Source organism: Penicillium verrucosum (assembly GCF_028828655.1).
Source record: "Penicillium verrucosum strain IBT 35672 chromosome Unknown utg000003l_segment0_segment0, whole genome shotgun sequence".
Lineage (NCBI taxonomy): Eukaryota > Fungi > Ascomycota > Eurotiomycetes > Eurotiales > Aspergillaceae > Penicillium > Penicillium verrucosum.
Genome location: NW_026643212.1, coordinates 1,549,830 through 1,568,998, shown reverse-complemented (window position 1 = coordinate 1,568,998; position 19,169 = coordinate 1,549,830). Strand labels below are relative to the sequence as shown.

Genomic DNA, 19,169 nt, shown 5'->3' with positions numbered 1-19,169 from the left:
CAAACCGAAGAAGGGAAGTGAACGACCCACTGTCGCTTGGCCATTTTTGATGATCCTCAACAAACCGTGAATACCAAGAACGACTGGGTAGGCGAGATGGATTAGTTGATATGAAGGAAATGTGTTTTTGGCATATCCGGTGGGTTCCGAACGCACTGTATACAAGGCTGCTGAGGGTGTTGATGAACTCCGCGACGTATCTGGTGATCACATAGTCCTTAAAGAGCCAATCACATCTAATATTAGTATTTGCAGTAGAGAATCAGCCGGGGGAATTCCGAGACTATGCTGGTATACCTCTTCACAGAAGCTGGGAGAGGTGAGTTACGGACAAGCACTAGGATCTGCGGCCGATCAAAACGTACTTCAAATAGGATGTCTGGGGGCCCCAGAAGGGGTTTTTGGTGGCAAGATCCATCAGGAATGGCCGTGAAGATGAAATTCTATGTGTTGGGAGGTGAAAAGTGAGACGGACCAAAGAAGAAAACAAAATGACAGGAATAATGACAGAAAATGAGGTGGATAGGTGGATGGATGTGGGTGGGGGGGGTTCTTTTGAATCGATCAATCCCCTTTGAACCAAAAGTCAGCTTAGGTGGCCCACACAGGTACCCGTAGTCTTGGCACGCAGTCTTGGCACACAGTCTTGGCACGCAGTCTTGGCACGGATTGGCCAGAACCTTGGAATTTTTTTGCCCTTCGGCCCCACCGCTTCCCGTTGGACCCGAGTGGTAACCTTGGAACACCCTGGTTCAAGTCTCCAGGATATAGTACCTAGATATAGAGGAGGAAGAATACCCGGTTTACGGTTCTTCCGCTGGGAGGGATAATCGAGAAAATGAGGGACTTCTACCGAGAGAATGTTCATCAGGCTTCCCTAACTATATTTACAATGTTACACGTTGCACGGTTATGATTGCCAGACAAGTCTTCAAAATCAATAGGAAGTTATCGTTGCCCCGTATGGCCGATAACGCCGCGGAGTGTGATGCTGCAGATCCTCCGAACCAGGTCCCAGATTAGCCAGGCGATATTCCGACGACGGAATTTCTCCACTCCTTTGAACTCCCCCTTCCTCCCTGCTATGAAGATTATAGAGATGTCTCAGCTTGGCCACCTCATACATCAGCACCACCCGACAAACAATCACGGATCCCATGAAGCGGGTAATCACCGCAACGCTATCTCGGACGGAGATGAACAACATGCTAGAGAAGACGAGGGTGCCCAACATGACATGGGCCGCGGTAAGGAGGGAGAGGATCCACGAAAGGAGTATGTATAACGGGGTTTCCTTTTTGAGCTCAATTCTCGGCGGAGGTTCATTCAAGGTGTAGCCGACGAAAAAGGTCTTGAGCTGATCGAAGGGTGATAACGAGAAGCACGGGATTCCATATCTCTTGATGCTGGTGTGGCCAGGCCAGTGTACGCGAAGACGGAGCGTCCAGGCGGCGACCATGTGGCCAATGGGGCTGAAGAAACACCATAGGAGGATGAGATACCCGTAGTTGGGGGCAAATGAAAGCGCCACATTCCGACCGAGTTGATAACCTAGCGTGCCGACGTTGGTGATGGCAGCGAATACGAGTGCATACTCGAGAACTGTGATGAGAAGTTCAATGTGAAAGTTGAAGAACATGGGAGGGAGACGACCAGGGCGGTCTTTCAGGACCGCTTGGGGATCTCGATAATCGAAGGCTCGGAGGGCAATCACGGCAGGTGACCCGACGGTCAGACACAGAGCAAAGAACGGACGGTTCCCGATCACGGCTAACACAGAGGTCTCATCGACGTCGGATCCCAGGGTGGCTAGAATCATGGGAGCCAGGCCTAGGAGCACGTTGGCGCTTGCCATGTTGCTTTTCATGTATTCAGGGCAAGCGCCCATTATGCAGTTTACCAGCGGCGCGGAGAGTGCCGCAGTGCTGCCGGATCCAATCCAGCGGGAGGTTTCGTGCCAGTAGGTGCGGTTTTTCTGTGCCGTGAGGTAGAAGTGGTACTCCGAGGAGCAATTTTCCCGCACGATACGGTCAAAGATGAAGTCGAACTCAGGGTACCAGTGTTGGAACTGGTCCCGTGCCCCTGATACATGGGTAATCTGAAGGAAAAGAAGGAGAAGTAGGCTGAAGATAGATAGCCTAGGAAATCTCGACATGGTATTGAAGCTTGAGTCTAAACGTCTTAACCGGAGACAGGTTGGCGCTAGAAAGAAAGAAAGGACGGTCTTTCTTGAGCCCGGAGCGGAGCTTATATTGCGAGGACATGGGAACCAGCTGAACCAGGACCAACCACTAACTGCGTATAATTGGTCTCACAAATTGCTAGCATTACCTGCACCTCGTTGTTTCTCGATGCAAGCCAATGAGGGTGTTACTAACTATAACCCATCTATACATGTCGGATGCCATCCAGATACGTATGATACTTTGCACTGACAATTCAGACTTATACTGACGGAATGGGACACTGTTTGCAGTTTGTTTTAGTCGACCTTAGCCGCACCATATACATGTTTCACCGATTGGAAAGTGCTCAAACCACCGCTATTCTACAAACTGGAGTGACCAAATAGAACCGACAGACAGATCCTTCGCCTCCTGTGAAATACAGCGTGTGCAATAATGAATGCCATTAACGTTGTCCACAGCTAAACAGATGACACCAGGTATAAAAGAAAAACTATATAAAAATGAGCGAGGACCTTTGGTGGCTGCACCCATACTATTTTACAATATAGTTCGACAAAGAACAAAGAAGATTAATTGTTCGTATCTGCGTGACGAGTCATCTACCGCAGCCACCTGGGCATGATTGGAGGCCACCAAATGAGTGGCGTTCACCCCGAACCTTTTGGCCCTTGTCACCAGCATCCTTTATTCGTGCCCTCCACTACACGATGACCCTCTAACAACTATTACGATTCGACCTCTTCATTCCCACAAGAGGGCTGGATAGGTCAAGGTCAAGGCCCGGGAGCGCACTACGCCCCGCGCGGGACGCCCCGTTGCCTTTGCCTACAGTGTGCACCAAACAAAGGTTTCGTGCTAACCGTCCTGGCGCTTAGCTCGATGGTCATAAGTGGGCAACAAACCATCGAAAACATGCCTTCAGGTGAAGCCATAGCGCGAAAAGTGGATATGAGCGTCGTTTCTATACGGACAGTTCGTTGGTTGGAGTGATGGGGCTGGGGCTGAATACGAGGAACTACTGTGAGATAGATCCCGGTCGGCTTACCGTTCTGGGACAGCCATGCAGAGATTCTAAAAGTGAATCGTCTGGGATCTGCATATAGCGTCTCATTGGGTCCGTCTCATTGGGTTCTCCGCAGTGCTCGTGGACATCCAAGGCACAGGATGCAGAAGAGCGGAGCTTCATCACATCGCTCGTGTCGTATCTCTCCCACACTCGACTGCCTCGACATGACGTGTCATGTTTGCTCATTGACAGGGGGCAGTCAAAGGTGCCCGTGATTAGACATCAGATTGAACGCCATAACTCACGAATTGCCAATCATCTTGGGAGGACTCTCACCGGGATGGGAGGGATCATGCCTCGTATTACTTGTGAAATGAAGCATCCCGAGCGAATCATCACAACTGACCCCTGAGCGGTTGACTATGCTCCTAAAACACGTATCCTACATGATACGTGATACGGGAGTAAAGAACCGAGCTTTGATGGCTATCTCCTGCGCAGTTAGGAGGTATTGACGTTCCATGCCGTTCAGTAATCTCTGGGATTGTCTCATCGATATCTGGCTCTTCCTTCTATTGACTTCGAGACTTTAATGGCGACGCACCTGTCTTCCGAACAATCGCATAAAGACACAGTGCCTTCAATCGAGCCAGACCAAAGCATAACTTCTTCAGCTTCCCAAAAAGTGGTTAAGCGCATAGGATGAACAGCAGAGGTTGTGAGTCTATTGACTCGACTCTCCCGGATTTGCCGCGACTATCGACTGATACTGAGAGCTCCTCGGTGTCTTTACTTGACCAGCAAGTATCTAATTCACCTTCTCATAACCACGCATTCGAAAATTTCATAGAGTTGGACGATTGGCATAATCCCCTGCTACCTGGACAGAGGGAAACACGGTACAGGGGGCCCAGGGGTGGGGGATATGGTTTCGCAATATGGCAGCCCTGGAGTAGTGTTCTGTCGTCACTCCTTGACAAAGTCCGCTCCACAACCCAAACGCTTCGCCAAGCGGTCTCCCGTGCTCCGTTAACGGCAGGTGATGGCCGCCGTCTTATCCTTGACCCCAAGAGAAGGCGGTCGTTGATGGACCACCGCATCCAGCGCCCTTATGTATCCAATTCCATCCGGTCCAGCCGCTACACACTTTGGAACTTCTTGCCCCGTCAGTTGGTTGCCCAGTTTTCCAAAACCGCCAATTTCTACTTCATGATCGTGGCTATCTTACAGGCCATTCCTAATCTCAGTACCACCGGCAACTTTACAACTTTCATTCCATTAATGATCTTTGTCAGTATCTCCATGGCAAAGGAGGCTTTTGATGATTTTCGCCGCTACCGACTCGATCGAGAAGAGAATAACCGTCAAATTTCAATACGTCGTCTTGGTAGCCTTCACACCATACCCTCCTGGCAGCCGGCACGATGGAACGAGGTTCAAGTCGGTGATCTGATCGAGATAAAAAGAGACCATCCTGTCCCTGCCGATATCGTCCTCATTCATGTCGAGGGTGACACTGGTGTTGCCCATTTTGAGACAACGGCTCTCGACGGAGAAACCAGTCTCAAATGCAAACAACCATGCCCGCTGATCGCAGAGACCTATCAGAGTCCCGAGACGATCGATACAATTGATATGCACTTGGTGATTCAGGATCCCAATGAGGACCTTCACAGATTTGAAGGCCATGTGAGCATCGGAGACGTAAAGGCACCTCTCACCAACAATCACATCGTCTATCGTGAAAGTGTCCTGCGCAACGTTGGCAGAGTCATTGGTGTTGCCATCTATACTGGAGAGGAGTGTAAGATCCGAATGAATGCCAACAAAAGCCCGAGGACCAAGGCCCCACTGATTCAGACTAAAGTGAATCGCGTAATCCTCTTGGTTGTCTGCGTGGTCTTCATGCTGGTCCTGTTCTGCACGCTTGGTTACACAATGTGGTTTAGCACGCTAGAGAATGGATTCTGGTATCTACAAGGGGCAAAAGTCAGATTGGGGCCAGAGTTTATCTCATATTTCATCATGTTCAATACTATGATCCCATTGTCATTGTACACAACCCTGGAGTTGGTCAAGATATTCCAGACATTCCTACTACTCCAAGACGTTGACCTATATGACGAGGACAGCAACATCCCGGCGCAAGCACGAACCTCAACAATCAATGAAGACCTCGGTCAAGTGAATTACATATTTACTGACAAGACCGGCACTTTGACTCAGAATATGATGGAGCTACGAAATCTTAGTGTAGCAGGAGGATCGTACTTTCACGACCCACGGCACACCTTGAACGTGCCAGCTACTAATACCACGAACACTCGTCGGAACTCACTCTCCCAACCGATGGCAAATCTCTCTCGCACTCAACATATGATCGAATTCGTTCAGAACAATGCGCATTCAAAGTTTTCACAGAAAGTCAAACTGCTACTGTTGAGCATCGCTCTGTGTCATACCTGCTTTCCGGAATTTAACAGAGCAGAGAGCAGCGTTGGCTTCCAGGGAGTGTCCCCAGACGAGGTAGCTCTTCTTACTGCCGCCCGAGAACTCGGATATATGCTTCTGAGTCGCCGCCCAGACTCCATCACTCTCCGAATCTTCCACCATCAAAGACATGATAGGTATTCCGACGAGACCTATGAGATATTGGATGTAATTGAATTTTCGACTACGCGCAAGCGGATGTCTATCATTGTCCGTATGCCTGATGGACGGATCTGCCTTTTCTGTAAAGGTGCAGATAGTGTTATCAGATTGCGCCTTCACCAGAATCTGTGCCAGAACTCGTTGAGCCAGGCTAAATTGGAGACGGGAACTTCGATGATCGGTCTGGGGGCACCCGTGAGGGGCGAGAGTATGTATAGCGTCTCATGCGATGATCTGTCACGATTAAACAAGACTAACCGTTAGGATCACTGCTTAGATGCCAAATCAGATACCGAGGGCGACCCATCAACACCCGAAGTTGGAGCGGAAGAGGCGGCTCCCCCGATTTTTGATACTATAGACGGTACTGTTCGGCAACAAGTCAACCTGTCTGATAATTCAGAAGTTGCCAAACGTTGCTTTCAACACTTGGATCAGTCTGCTTCCCAAGGCCTTCGAACGCTACTGTATGGCCATCGTTTCCTCGATGACCAGACGTATTCTGAATGGAAGCGACGCTATACTGGTGTTCATCTCGGGGCTACTGATCGGACAGAAGCCATAGACGAAGTCGGCCAGCAGCTCGAACACCAGATGGAGCTGACGGGGGCAATCGCTATAGAAGATAAGCTTCAAAAAGGAGTCCCAGAGGCCATCGATACGCTACGCAGAGCAAATATCAAACTTTGGATGCTAACAGGCGACAAACGCGAGACGGCAGTCAGCATTGGCCAATCCTGCCGCCTTCTGCTTTCTCATTCAATTGTGATTAGCCTCGATGAAAGTAACTTCCGTCTGCGTCTGGCTGATGTGACAGAAAAGATATCCAAGGGAGAAATCCTGAGCTTTTCCATCGTCGTTGAAGGCTCAGCACTGTCTGCGTTCGAGTATGACGGGCCTTCCGTGGACAGCTTCTTTAGACTTGCAATTCTCGCTGATACGGTAATATGTTGCCGTGCGAGTCCTACACAAAAGACGTTCCTCGTGAAGACAATCCGCAGATATTCCCGCAACGCTACAACTCTAGCGATCGGCGACGGTGCGAATGACATTGGCATGATACAGGAAGCCAACGTAGGCATTGGAATAGCAGGCAAGGAAGGGCTGCAGGCTGCCAGGGTGTCTGATTATTCAATAGCAGAATTCCGCTTCCTCGTGAAACTTCTCCTCGTTCATGGGCGATGGAACTATATCCGGATCTGCAAGTTTACTCTTGCCACATTCTGGAAAGAAGTAGTCTTCTACATAACACAAGCCTTCTACCAAAGTTCCAATGGGTACACCGGAACCAGTCTGTATGAGCCCTGGGGCTTGAGCATGTTCAATACGCTCTTCACCTCGGTCTCGGTTGTTCTTCTTGGTGTGTTCACGAAGGATCTCTCGGCGTCCACACTGCTTGCCTTCCCCGAGCTCTATGCGACCGGCCAGCAGCATAGAGGCTTCAATATCGCAATATATCTAGGCTGGACCCTGATGGCCCTCTGCGATGCCATCATAATCTACTTCATCATCTATAACCTGTACAAAGATACAGGAACCGACATATTCTCCTTTGGTCTACCCACCTACTCAGCCTGTGTCATTGTCGTCAACCTAAAACTTCAATTCCTCGAGGTCTACAACAAAACCATCACCGGCGCGGTTTCTTTGTTGGTGGCTATCGGGGGTTGCTTCCTGTGGAATATTGTGTTGTCCTTCGTCTATCGATTCGAGTCAGGTCAAGGCATCTATCATGTCCGATGGAACTTCATGCATGAGTCCGGTGAGAACATGTTATTCTGGCATGGTTTGGTGCTGGCGGTGCTCAGCGTCTGCCTGTTCGAAATCGCAGTCGCAACCTTCCGGGCTTGGCTTTTCCCCACGGACGTCGATCTCTTCCAGAGATATGAATGGCGACGAAAGGAACCATCTTTCTGTGATGAGCCAGATCAAATCAACGAAATGAGTGAATTTCAACTAAAGGACTAGTACAGAGAGGGAAAGAAGGAAAGAGTGACAGGAATCAAGAAGAAACGCAGCCAAATCTCCCAGCCAACGAAATATATAGCACAAGTGGCACCACTTGATAACAGCCAGATCGTAGCATTTTTACCGATTGAATTCATATTGGAATAAGCAAGTAAGTGTTTGAACTAAGATTACATACTCATGCCATTGAGTCACTCGATTAGATGATTTCAAGGGGTGTCTATTCCATAGGGGTGGGCACCTGAGCGGGACTAGACAGCGACATTGCCCGAGGACGGGCACCACCGAAACATACCACCTCTAGATGTCTCGTACTATTGCAGTAGGGCGGAGACAAGATATCTGTTGGAAAGACTCTCTTCATTAAGTTCTCAACTAGTTAAAAGGGGACGAGTCTTCGACAGTTACCTTTTAGGAGCATGGCGATAATGTGATTTTGCACCGACTTGGTTTGGACCGAGGTTAGGTTAGTGAAAATAAACCTGGCGATACATTCTCATCATTGAAAAGCATGCTCCAGTCCATATCCGTCAGAAGTTCATCTGCCCAGCCGAACAAGTGAGACCCTCCGTCAATTACCGAAGGCGTACGTTCAGTACCCTCAGCACCTTGGGAAATGGCTTGGAATAAGACAGTCACAATATCTGGGGCGCGGTCACAAGCCCGCATCCATGGTCTCATCTCCGCGAAGATCTCGAGCGCTTTGTTTAAGCTCGAGTGCCAGGATATGAGGTTGTCAGAACCAAGTGCTCCGAGGTTGGAGGATGTAGCCATGGCGATGGAAAGGAGCGGAACCATGCAAGCTTGGAACAGATACCAAGCAGAATTCCAGACTTGCGTTCGATTAGGAACCCAGTGAAGCGCAATCGCGTCGATAGCCTCCGCGGCGATGGCACGGCAGAGGTCGGCCATCTGCTCTTCTGCTTGCCCAGTGCTATGCCTTTCGGGGTCTCCATACGCCTTGTATAAAAGAAAGCATCGAGATAGTATTAGGCGTACGTTGTGGTACCTGTTTCGTAGAAACTCGCGAGCTACGGTGATACGAGGCGGGGAATTCATGGTCTCTTTGAGGATAGGAGATAGTGTCCTATACCATTCCTGAAGTTCGTGATCAAGACTTTGGGCTTCGGATATGTTGATCCTGGTTGATTGTGCGAAACGATGCTGGAGACGGTTGCTGATGTGACAGAACTGCGTGCTAGCTCTCAAAGAAGCCGCAAAATGGTCGTCAGGATAAAGAGCAGTGGGCAATAATGTATTCATGGTGCTACTATCCCAGCGTCCACAGGTTGGGCGACCCAGGGTCATACTGGCCCAAGTGTCAAGGCAGTACAGACTCCACCAAGTACGCCGTCTACTTTCAAGCCGGACGGCGAGGCGTTGGCCGATATCCGGGTCCTGATGATCGAGACGAGTTGGAGACTCTCGGTGCAACCCCAATGCTATGGCTAAGCGTTGGGCGGCGCCGAGGATCGCATATGCCATATTGGGGGAGTTTCGATAATGGAGATAGTACCCGCCCAGCAGACACAGAGCCTGCAAAGTCTCCAAGTTACCAGATCCAAGCGATTCTAGGTCAAGGTAGGACCGAGCCCGATCGTAATAGTATATGTGAGCAGTGTCACTTCCTGACGCAATAGACCCTACCGTGAGAACCATGTTGTAGAGACCCAACCATGTGGGAGTTTGTCGATCGCCAGCAGCGAAGGTTGCCCTGAAAGATTCCTCATGCAAAAAAGGCGTGATGGCATGGATAGTCTCGAAGTAAAATCCAATATAGCGTTGTTCTCGCAGGGAATCAGATGGCACTGGAAGACCAAGATGCGGATTCAAAGCAGACGGCCGATTGACTTCTTGTTGGACCTCGGGCCAAACCTTGGACTGTTCCACAATCCGGTCTTTTGCGGCAGGGCAAAGCCGAAACAATGCCCGGAGAACAGCACTTACAGAGCATATCCCTAGATACGAGCGGCGATGCCGGTCGCTCGCCAAACTGATTGCATTTATATCATCGCTGGCCGCCATCGTGGCGGGGTTTTGCGCGGACTCGTCCCAGCATCTTTCCTCTCCCGATTCCCCCTATCGGACTCTTCTGGTGAGCCATGAGAATCTTCAAGGTCGCCGGAAATAATGGGTGATATGGCGACAGGGGGCGCTTCACTATATAGCTCTGATGGTCCGTCCTCTGTTGAGTCATGCGACAGGAGGAGGATGAGCTCCGATCGGTCCTTTTCAACCAATTCCTCTAAAGAACAATTAGGAAAGAGTAGTCTGAGAACTCCAGCCTGGCGACGTAGGGTTTCTGTAGCTTTCTCAAGGGTGCTGTACAAAGCGAAGTGCATATATTAGCGACATGATTTATTGAATGAGGCCCTTCGGAGGGATTGAATCCACTCACCTTCTGCTCGCTGCCTGACGTCTGGTCCGTTGTCTATAGGCGCAGGCTTCGGAAATCTGATAGTACTGGCAACTCGTACAAGGGTTTCCTCCGTCGCATTTCACTTTTCGGCGCGTGCATTCTGAACATGACTTGTTCACTTTGCGTGGTGGTTGGAGCCTTGGTGTCGCAGGTACTCCCAGGTCTCGGATTTCAAATGTGTGGAACATGATAGAACAGATGATGCCATTCTGTCAGAGTCATAGTCTTCGCTCATAAGAGACGAGCATTAGGGCGATGCGGAGAAGACGCCAAGTTCTGAAGAGCGTAAACATTGGGGGCAGTGGTTTTTCCGGAGGCCGATCCGCGGGGTTGATCTACAAGTGTGCCCCTGCGGTTTCAAGCAACCACTTCAGATGAATTTTTGGTCAATTCAATAACTCATATATATCGAAAACTTACGGAAGTATCCTTTGGGACAATCGTACTCAAAATTACAAGAATATCAAATTTAGGCATGATACATTTTGGAAGAAAGAAACCTCGCTTAAGCTATATGTTTCTAGAGTGCATGCAGTCATGCTTCACCCCTTCCAGCCACAATAATTCGTTTCCTGGCTTTCACAGCTTTAACACTGGCCTTTCGCGGGTTCTTTGCCTCAAATATAACGTCCAGCTCCTCGAGCGTAAATCCCTTGGTCTCAACAAAGAAGAAGTACATAAAGGTCATCTCAAAAGTATCCCAAAATGCAAAGAACACATAGAACCAGTACCCAATCTAGAAAATAAATTAGCAGTGTACAGGACATAACAGGTCGAGGATTTTGCTTACACTTGAGAGCGCAATGGGTCCAACGAAGGTATTGAGAAACCCAGCGGCTCCGGCTGTTAACTTGAAGGTACCCATTCCCTTGGCTCGCATTTTGTTACTTACGACTTCGGCTGGATAGATAGGTTGCATTGGGGTATAACCGCAAGCAAATATTGCACCGAAAAGGAAGATGAAGACAATACTGACGGTCGATGCGGTCGTGTTGCCATACTCAGTGTAGCCGGCGGAACAGGCTGCCACGATCGACAAACAAATTACCATACCAGCTGTGCTGGTAATGAGCATCTTGCGACGTCCTACAACATCATGTAGACGAGAACCGAAGATGGAAGACACCCAACCAACGACCGCATACACGATATTCAGAATCAATTTCATGTTGGTGTCGGTGATGCCAATGCCGCTGAGCATGATAGGCAGGTAATATGATACGATGCTAGAGATATGGTCAGTTACCCAAGTCACTAGTACCCAGGATATCTGACGTACTTGTTTCCGCTGAATTGGCCGAACCAAGAGAAAGCAATGTTAAGCATGAGTCTATAACGGCTCGAACGGGACTCAACAAGCACCCGGAGGTCGAACAGGTCTTTCCAGGTAGCTTGATGGTCAACATCGACAGTTGCGAGGATTTCTCCCATCTGGAGTGCAACGAGGGGATGGTCAGCATCACCATTTGTATGATAGGTAGCGATGATAGCTTTCGCCTCGTCGTGTCGATCCTTGGACATGAGCCTTTAGCAAGGGTGAGGTTAGCATTGACACACGGTTTCAGCAAATGAGATAAGCCAACGATCTAACAATGGAATATCGACTTACCATCGCGGGGACTCGGGGTAGAATTTAATAACTAGACACACAAGCCCTGGACACACTATCTGAAGCCAAAGGGGGATCCGCCAATCCAAATTACCTTGGTCAGCAAGGTATTTATGGCACGCATACACAGCCGATGTTGAAAACACAGAGCCCACATTATAAAACGTGTTATACATTCCTGCAATGGTTCCCCGATACGCTGGTGGAGCAAGTTCGACCAGATAAAGGGGAGCAGCAGTATGTGCGCATGTTGCGAAGAAGGACAAAATGAATCTTCCTGCGATGAAAGTTGGGAGATTTGACGCAAAAGCTGTTACAATGGTGCCGATGCAGACACCCAGGCAGCCGAAGAAGATGTGCCATGTTCGTCCATACCAGTCGGTCATCCAGATAAATAGTGCACCGCACATTTGACCAACCTAATAATAGAAATCAGTATAGCGCATAATCACTGAGCGAGTATTTACTTTACCTGGAAGATAGCAAAGACAATGCCAGTACTGGCGTTGCCATTCTCCGGCAAGCCAAAGTACCGAATGTAATTTGGAAGCGCGTTGATAGAACCCATCAACGAACTATCAAATCCTATATAGTGTTAGGAAGCCACAAATCTACCTAGCCATCAGTGATAGGGGACTCACCGTTCATAGTTGAACATAAGAACACAACCGCCGAGAGGAGATACAGCTTGATGTAGCCTGGACCTCGGGGATTCGGTTTGTGCGTCGCCATGATGGTCGCGTATGTTCCAATGATGTCCTCCATATTTTCTACCTCCTTCAGGGTAGAGTCTTCCTTTGACTTGTTCATAATGGAGATAAGAGGCCTCGTCCTAGACCAGTCCAAAAATGCGCAAATTTTGCAAGGAATTGCGATCCGTAGTTGAAACCAAGAGAAGCCGTGATGAAAATGCCAGCAATTCCTTTTGCGATAATGCAGGCTGTTAAAGGGCTTTTATAAAAGACCCCTGTCTAGAAGATGCATGTCTATTAGGCTTTCACGCAATCCCCACGGGGAGTCATGCGGCCCCGGTTTTCCGTCAAAGACTAGGCCGAATTCGTCGCGCGGAGATTTAAATCTTCGTTATTACCCCGGAAATATTGACCCCCACAAGGCTCAACCCAGACCTCAATGAGGAATATGAGATAGAAAGTGTCCGGGGTTAGTCAATTTGTGCGGTTGGAGTGGGGGTAACATTGGTTGTGGGTTGAGATCCTGGTCTGGAGGAAACATCGGGAGGTGAATGCGTTAAGGTCTTTTCTTCACTTGCTATACTTTTTGTACTATGATGAGGATGTAGTACTAATTAATTATGAGATATAGTTCATAGGACAAATTCCGTTTGAAAGGAAGCAATAGTCATGTATGATTCAGTCTATAATTTGGCCATTAAGCTATTTTCCACTGCATCTAAACCGGAGGGTCCGTCATAAAGCTGAGCATTTAAGATAGAAGTGTTGACCTATCAATTTTATAATCAGTTGTTGGTCATTTTCAATGAGGATGATGGAACTTACATGTTGTGGCCGAAGATCGCTCACACTGCTGGCACCGACGAGTCTCATAGCTGTCGCGGCCTCGTCTGCAAGAACTATGATTAAATATTAGTACCATGGATATTATACCCAATAGATAGAAGAACACGAACTCTGTAGAGATCTGTGGACACCTTCCTCTCCACCCACGGCTAAGCCATAGAGTGCAGCTCGGCCAAGCCCAACACCCTTTGCACCCAAAGCCAGCGCCTTGACGACATCGGTTCCCCTCTTGATACCTCCATCAATAAGGACTTCTACCTGATCGAAGACTTGCGGGCAAAATTTCCTGATTTCCAACAGAACTTGCATTGGGGTATTGGCCGTGTCCAATGCCCTTCCACCGTGGTTGGAGATAATGACGCCCTTAACAGCCGGGAACATAGTTGCCGCGTAAGCATCCTCATGCGTCTGGATACCCTTGAGGACAATTCCAAGGTCAGTATGAGCGGAGAGCCATGTCAAAGTCTTGCGCCAGGTGAGAGCTGACTCCGTCCCCCAGACTTGCGAAACCCCTCCCCCGGCAACTTCTTCCGCCTTGTAACGCTCATCAGCCTCGCGTTTTCCCGGAAATGGAGCATCAAGTGTCAAGACAATGAATTCGATTTGTGGAATGGCCTTTATCTGATTCAAGGTCCGTTCCGTGGCCTTGATATCCTTGAGAACGTAGAGCTGCCAGGCAAACACCGCATTATGGCCTGCGCGCACGATATCTGCCACAGATACAGATGCATTCTTGCTTATGATCTGGAGAGCTTTGAACTTGGAACAGGCAGCAGCAATACCCATCTCGCCTGATGGGTTTGCTAACTTCGCTATGGCCGCCGGGGAAATGAATATTGGCAGCCCGACTTTGTTTCCTAGGATAGTGGTAGAGAGCGAGCATAGGGTGCAGTCAACGAAAACTCTGGGTCGAAGGAGAACGGACTTGAATATGGCTCCATTTGCGACCTTTGTGATCTCATCATCTGTGCCGGATGCGTAGTATGTGAGTGCTTTGGGGCTGAGACGCTTTAAAGCTAGTCTTTCCATCTCCGCGATACTCAAGATTGTACTCATTGGAAGAGCGGGAATATGCTCGGGTTGTCCGTCGTCCCTGAGATCTTGGGATGCCGGCTTGAATTGACCCAATAATTGACCTGAAGACAAATACTCATCAAGCATCTCAGCCGGATGGACATCTTGAAAAGCACGGGTCGCATCGGTGCCAGCATGTTGGAGAATGATTGCCTTCCCCCTGGATGGCTGTTTAAGAAGCTGCTAACCTGGGGTTGTGAGCGGAAGTTTCGTTTATCGGGGGATGCACTGAAAAGCCTACATTGTAGACATTGCCGTGGATTGCGATCCAGCAATCACCTTCAACCCGATGGGTTTGTACTGATGTGGTCAGCAACTTGCCCAATTTTACTTACGCAAGACTTACTATCCGACAATGATAATGTGATTCCAGGCATAGTGGCTCTGATGTTCTCCATTACCATTGGGGGAGATACTCCTTTCTATTTCTTTTTCTCACTCTTTCATGACATTGGGGAAGATTCGTGAAGATCCGCTCTTCCCCACATTCCGTGCTCTCCGTTCTCTACGGGGTTTGAAATTCCCGTGCCATTTTTGGACTGCGGGAATAAAGACATTCACATTGGTTTACCTAGTCGAGCGTCCATTTTCCGAAGGGGTCCGTACCTTGAAAGTGACCGAGGTTTCAAAATGCCGTACCTTTCTCAGTTGATCCCGACATGAGGGATAAAACGGCTGACCTTCTAACGTGGTTCGCTGAATTCAGACTTCATCGCACAAAGTTCACATTCCTTGACATCATGCAAAAGTCTATGCGAGAGTTGAAGACTGGTTGGTCCTTGAAGCAGGCGGGTGATGTTTCTAATGAGTGTTGGATTCCCGTGAAAAAGGTTCCCAGTCAAGTCCACATTGATCTCATTGCAAACAAAAAGTAAGCACGCACTGCTCACTGGACAATATGTCAGCAATCTTCTAATACTAATGGACTAGAATTCCGGATCCATTCGTGGACGCTAATGAACTTGCGGTGCAATGGATCGCAGAGAAGGACTGGGTTTATCGCACCAAGTTCACGGCACCGTCCTCCGAAGGTACCACGACGGACCTGATATTCCTCGGGCTAGATACCTTCGCCACTGTGACTCTGAATGGAACCACAATCTTAGAGTCGGAGAACATGCATACTTCACATAGGGTGAATATCTCCGAGCTTCTTCGTGCTGGCCAAGAGAATGATCTTCAGATTGTGTTTCAATCCGCACTTCTCCGTGGTCGAGAGCTGGTCGATCAGCACCCTGAGCACATCTTTCACGTGCGCCAGACTGAAGCAAGTCGCATCCCTGTACGTAAAGCGCAGTACAACTGGGGCTGGGACTGGGGTCCTATTTTGATGACTGCGGGACCTTGGCGGCCCGTTGTACTTGAGCAGTACACTGCTAGGATCGACGATGTATGGACACAATACGAGATATCTGCAGACAACAAATCTTGCTCTGGAACCCTGTACGCGCGAGTGGGGGCAGGTACACAGGAGGGCGACACTGTCATTTTGTCCCTGTTTAACGCGGACCAGGCGGCCTTCGAGCAGAAGTGCCACATTGGAGCTGATGGGGTGGCAAAGGCCGCTGTGCAGCTTGCTTCCCCCTCTCTCTGGTACCCCCACGGTTATGGATCGCAGTTCCGCTACCGACTGTCCGCTTGCCTCATCCGCGGGAATACCAGACTAGACGAGCAGACCAAACTTGTTGGGTTCCGGCGGTGCCAACTAGTGCAGGAAAAAGACGAGTTCGGCAAGTCTTTCTACTTCCGCATCAACGGTATCGATGTATTTGGTGGTGGGTCGTGCTGGATCCCCGCCGATAGTTATCTTGCCCAAGTATCCAAGCATCGTTATCTCGACTGGATGAAACTCATGGTGGAGTCCAACCAAATAATGATCCGTGTATGGGGCGGTGGAATCTATGAGGACGATGCCTTCATGGAAGCATGCGATACGCTGGGCATCTTGATCTGGCATGACTTTGCCTTCGTCTGCGCCAGCTACCCAGTCTATCCGCGCTTCCTTAAATCCATTGAGGAAGAAGTACGGCAAAACATTAGGAGGCTGAGATCTCACCCATCCTTGGTAATCTGGGCTGGAAACAACGAAGACTATCAGGTCCAGGAGAGGTATAAGCTTGAGTATAATCAGGATGATACCGACGCGGACTCGTGGCGGCAGTCGACCTTTCCGGCCAGGTATATATATGAGCATTTGCTGCCGAAATGGGTGCAAGAAGAGGACCCGTCTTGCATCTATCATCCTGGAAGCCCTTGGGGCGATGGCAAACACACAACGGACCCAACTGTGGGCGATATTCATCAATGGAATAGTGAGTTCTCTCACGGCGTTCGACTTTACGACAACATTCTAACAAAACCTAGTCTGGCATGGCCAAATGAGCAGATATCAAGATTCTGCTAACCTTGGCGGTCGTTTCGTGAGCGAGTTCGGAATGGAAGCCTATCCCCACCTTCAGTCCCTTCGTCGAGTCATTACAGACCCACAGCAACAGCACCCTGGCTCAATGATGATGGACTTCAGAAACAAAGCTGCGGATCATGAGCGCCGCTTGATGACCTATGTTGCCGAGAACTTCATTGTGCCATCCGATCTCGCATCCTTTACCCACGTCACGCAGGTCCTCCAAGCTGAAACGATGCGGTATGCATACAAGGCCTGGAGGCGGAATTGGGGACAACCAGGAGCTCGACGATGTGGCGGTGTGCTCGTGTGGCAGCTGAACGATTGTTGGCCAACTATGTCTTGGGCAATTGTCGATTACTACTTGGTTAAGAAGCCCGCGTTCTACGCCATATCTCGAGCTTTGAGGCCACTTGATGTGGGTATATCTCGTAGCTGCCCGGTGTGGACTTCAGGTCATGCCGATCCAATGTCTACCAACTCATGCGAGTTCGATCTGTGGGTTGCGAGTAGCCTTCAAGAGGCAGTTGAAGTTCAGATAAAGACCAGATTTATTTCCATAAGGTCGGGTAAGTTGGTTAGTGAGACTATCGATATCACAACGGTAGCAACCCCCAACTCCACAACAGAGATCCTCGAAAAGCACCGCGTGAAGGTGTCTATGACTTGTGAGGATGGGGACTACAAGAACCTGGATCCGTTCATCATTCATGCAGAGTTATATGTTGAGGGACTGCTTGAAGCAGCTGACACTGTTTGGCCGCAGCCCTTGAAGTATCTGGACTTTGCGAACCGGAATGTCAGGGTTGAAGGCTCTCCATCCCAAGGAGAGATCACTGTCTCGGCGGATCTTCCGGTCAAAGGGTTCGTGTTTGAGGAAATGGAAGGCTTGAAGCTTAGCGACAATGGGTTTGATCTTATACCCGGGGAGAAGAAAAGAATTACTTTGAGTGGAAAAGGTGTAACAACCATGGAACTCCCGTGGACATATGTTGGTGCAAAGCCACTCCAGCTGGGAAAAAATCCTAAACTATGAGCAATGTCGCAAGTTCTCTTTGGATATTTATGGCCTATTACAATTCCTTTTTTTCTTCAACTCTCATCTTTGTAACTATTGACAGCCCGGAAGGCCCCGGGGTGTTGATGATGACTAATTAAATTTTGATATCCGTGTCAAATTGCAAGGTTGCATACATGGATTTACATGGTATTAAACCATGGAAGATTATGTAATCTAGCTTAGTCATTAACCGCACAGAAACAGCAGTTTCTATTATGTAGAAAATGCAGAGTTCTCCAGATCAGCCCTGAGGTCCATACATTTCAATACGTCAGATTTCTGTCAGTTATGAGCCCGGCTTTGTTCCATTAAACATCAATTCAAAGATCAACCCTGCTTCTATCGATACTGAGGTAGTCAAAGTGACAGAAAGTCATCTACCTAGCGACGAAGCAACCCCTAAATCGAAGAAAAATCGGAAATCTGTTAACAAATCATAGCCGATTATCTCTCCGCGGGTCCATCCTCCCGCGTTATCCTTAAGGACACCGAAACTTAGGATGTATAGATCGCCAATATCGAATCGATTGTAGTACAATTTGACGTTTAGGAGCTATATAATCCTAGTAAGGAATAAGAACCGGAGATACGGAAAGCTCCGGCAGAGATTATATCGATTAAAGAAGCGGAAAAGAAGTATAGCGATAAATAGGTCGATACTTATAAAGTGATTCAATCGAACTAGTCGATAAAGAATACGCTTTATACCTAGGAAAAGAAGGGATTAAGTATGATTATAACGGCAATCCGGAATAGCGTTTACGTAAACTTCTAGCCGTTTATTATAGACTATAAGACTCTATATAGTCTACTCCGAAACCTTCGAGAAAGGTTCGCCTCGGAGTATAATCCGACCTATTCTACTAGGCTCCGTTAATAATAGAGAAGCCTAGATAGAGGGTTAGATAAAAATATAAATATTAATAAATAGTTATTAAACTAGGAGATAGTTTAATTAAGCTATAAAAGAGTAGGAATGCTAGAAGTAAATAATACTTTAACTTAGTTCCTCGATACTATCTTAGTAATATTACCTAGATTCTATAAGATATAGACTCTAAGACTATAAGATAAAGAAGATATCGGATTCACTAAGCTTCTTAACCGGTATCGAGTATACTAGAAGATTACCTATAGCAAGCTAGTTACTAATCAAAGGGGTATCTCTAAAGCTACTTTTTCGATATAGTAAGGCTACGAAGAAGCTAAGCTAAAGACCTCGGATAAAAAGTTAGCTAATACGAAGTTAG

At 48.4% G+C, this 19,169-nt stretch overlaps 6 protein-coding genes across 6 annotated transcripts; 2 read left to right on the top strand and 4 right to left on the bottom strand.

The window, feature by feature from the left end:
- Positions 1-937: 937 nt before the first annotated feature.
- Positions 938-2,155, bottom strand: N7516_008291 (uncharacterized protein; the record flags this gene model as incomplete). Its single annotated transcript, XM_057221010.1, has 1 exon — positions 938-2,155. The coding sequence occupies one exon, from the start codon at positions 2,153-2,155 to the stop codon at positions 938-940; it is 1,218 nt and encodes a 405-aa protein (XP_057071282.1).
- A 946-nt stretch (positions 2,156-3,101) lies between these two features.
- N7516_008290 (haloacid dehalogenase-like hydrolase) lies at positions 3,102-7,815 on the top strand (the record flags this gene model as incomplete). The annotated part of the gene is made up of 3 exons (XM_057221009.1): positions 3,102-3,161; positions 4,141-6,055; positions 6,125-7,815. The coding sequence occupies 3 exons, from the start codon at positions 3,102-3,104 to the stop codon at positions 7,813-7,815; spliced, it is 3,666 nt and encodes a 1,221-aa protein (XP_057071281.1).
- A 462-nt stretch (positions 7,816-8,277) lies between these two features.
- N7516_008289 (fungal specific transcription factor domain-containing protein) lies at positions 8,278-9,840 on the bottom strand (the record flags this gene model as incomplete). The annotated part of the gene is made up of 1 exon (XM_057221008.1): positions 8,278-9,840. One exon carries the CDS (start codon positions 9,838-9,840, stop codon positions 8,278-8,280), a length of 1,563 nt encoding a protein of 520 aa, XP_057071280.1.
- A 929-nt stretch (positions 9,841-10,769) lies between these two features.
- On the bottom strand, positions 10,770-12,653 carry N7516_008288 (sugar porter family MFS transporter; the record flags this gene model as incomplete). Its single annotated transcript, XM_057221007.1, has 6 exons — positions 10,770-10,970; positions 11,025-11,460; positions 11,514-11,759; positions 11,844-12,262; positions 12,316-12,428; positions 12,485-12,653. The coding sequence occupies 6 exons, from the start codon at positions 12,651-12,653 to the stop codon at positions 10,770-10,772; spliced, it is 1,584 nt and encodes a 527-aa protein (XP_057071279.1).
- A 565-nt stretch (positions 12,654-13,218) lies between these two features.
- Positions 13,219-14,832, bottom strand: N7516_008287 (uncharacterized protein; the record flags this gene model as incomplete). Its single annotated transcript, XM_057221006.1, has 5 exons — positions 13,219-13,305; positions 13,361-13,434; positions 13,492-14,615; positions 14,644-14,755; positions 14,802-14,832. The coding sequence occupies 5 exons, from the start codon at positions 14,830-14,832 to the stop codon at positions 13,219-13,221; spliced, it is 1,428 nt and encodes a 475-aa protein (XP_057071278.1).
- Positions 14,833-15,195: 363 nt separating this feature from the next.
- N7516_008286 (beta-mannosidase) lies at positions 15,196-17,895 on the top strand (the record flags this gene model as incomplete). Its single annotated transcript, XM_057221005.1, has 3 exons — positions 15,196-15,326; positions 15,386-16,767; positions 16,820-17,895. The coding sequence occupies 3 exons, from the start codon at positions 15,196-15,198 to the stop codon at positions 17,893-17,895; spliced, it is 2,589 nt and encodes an 862-aa protein (XP_057071277.1).
- Positions 17,896-19,169: the final 1,274 nt, after the last annotated feature.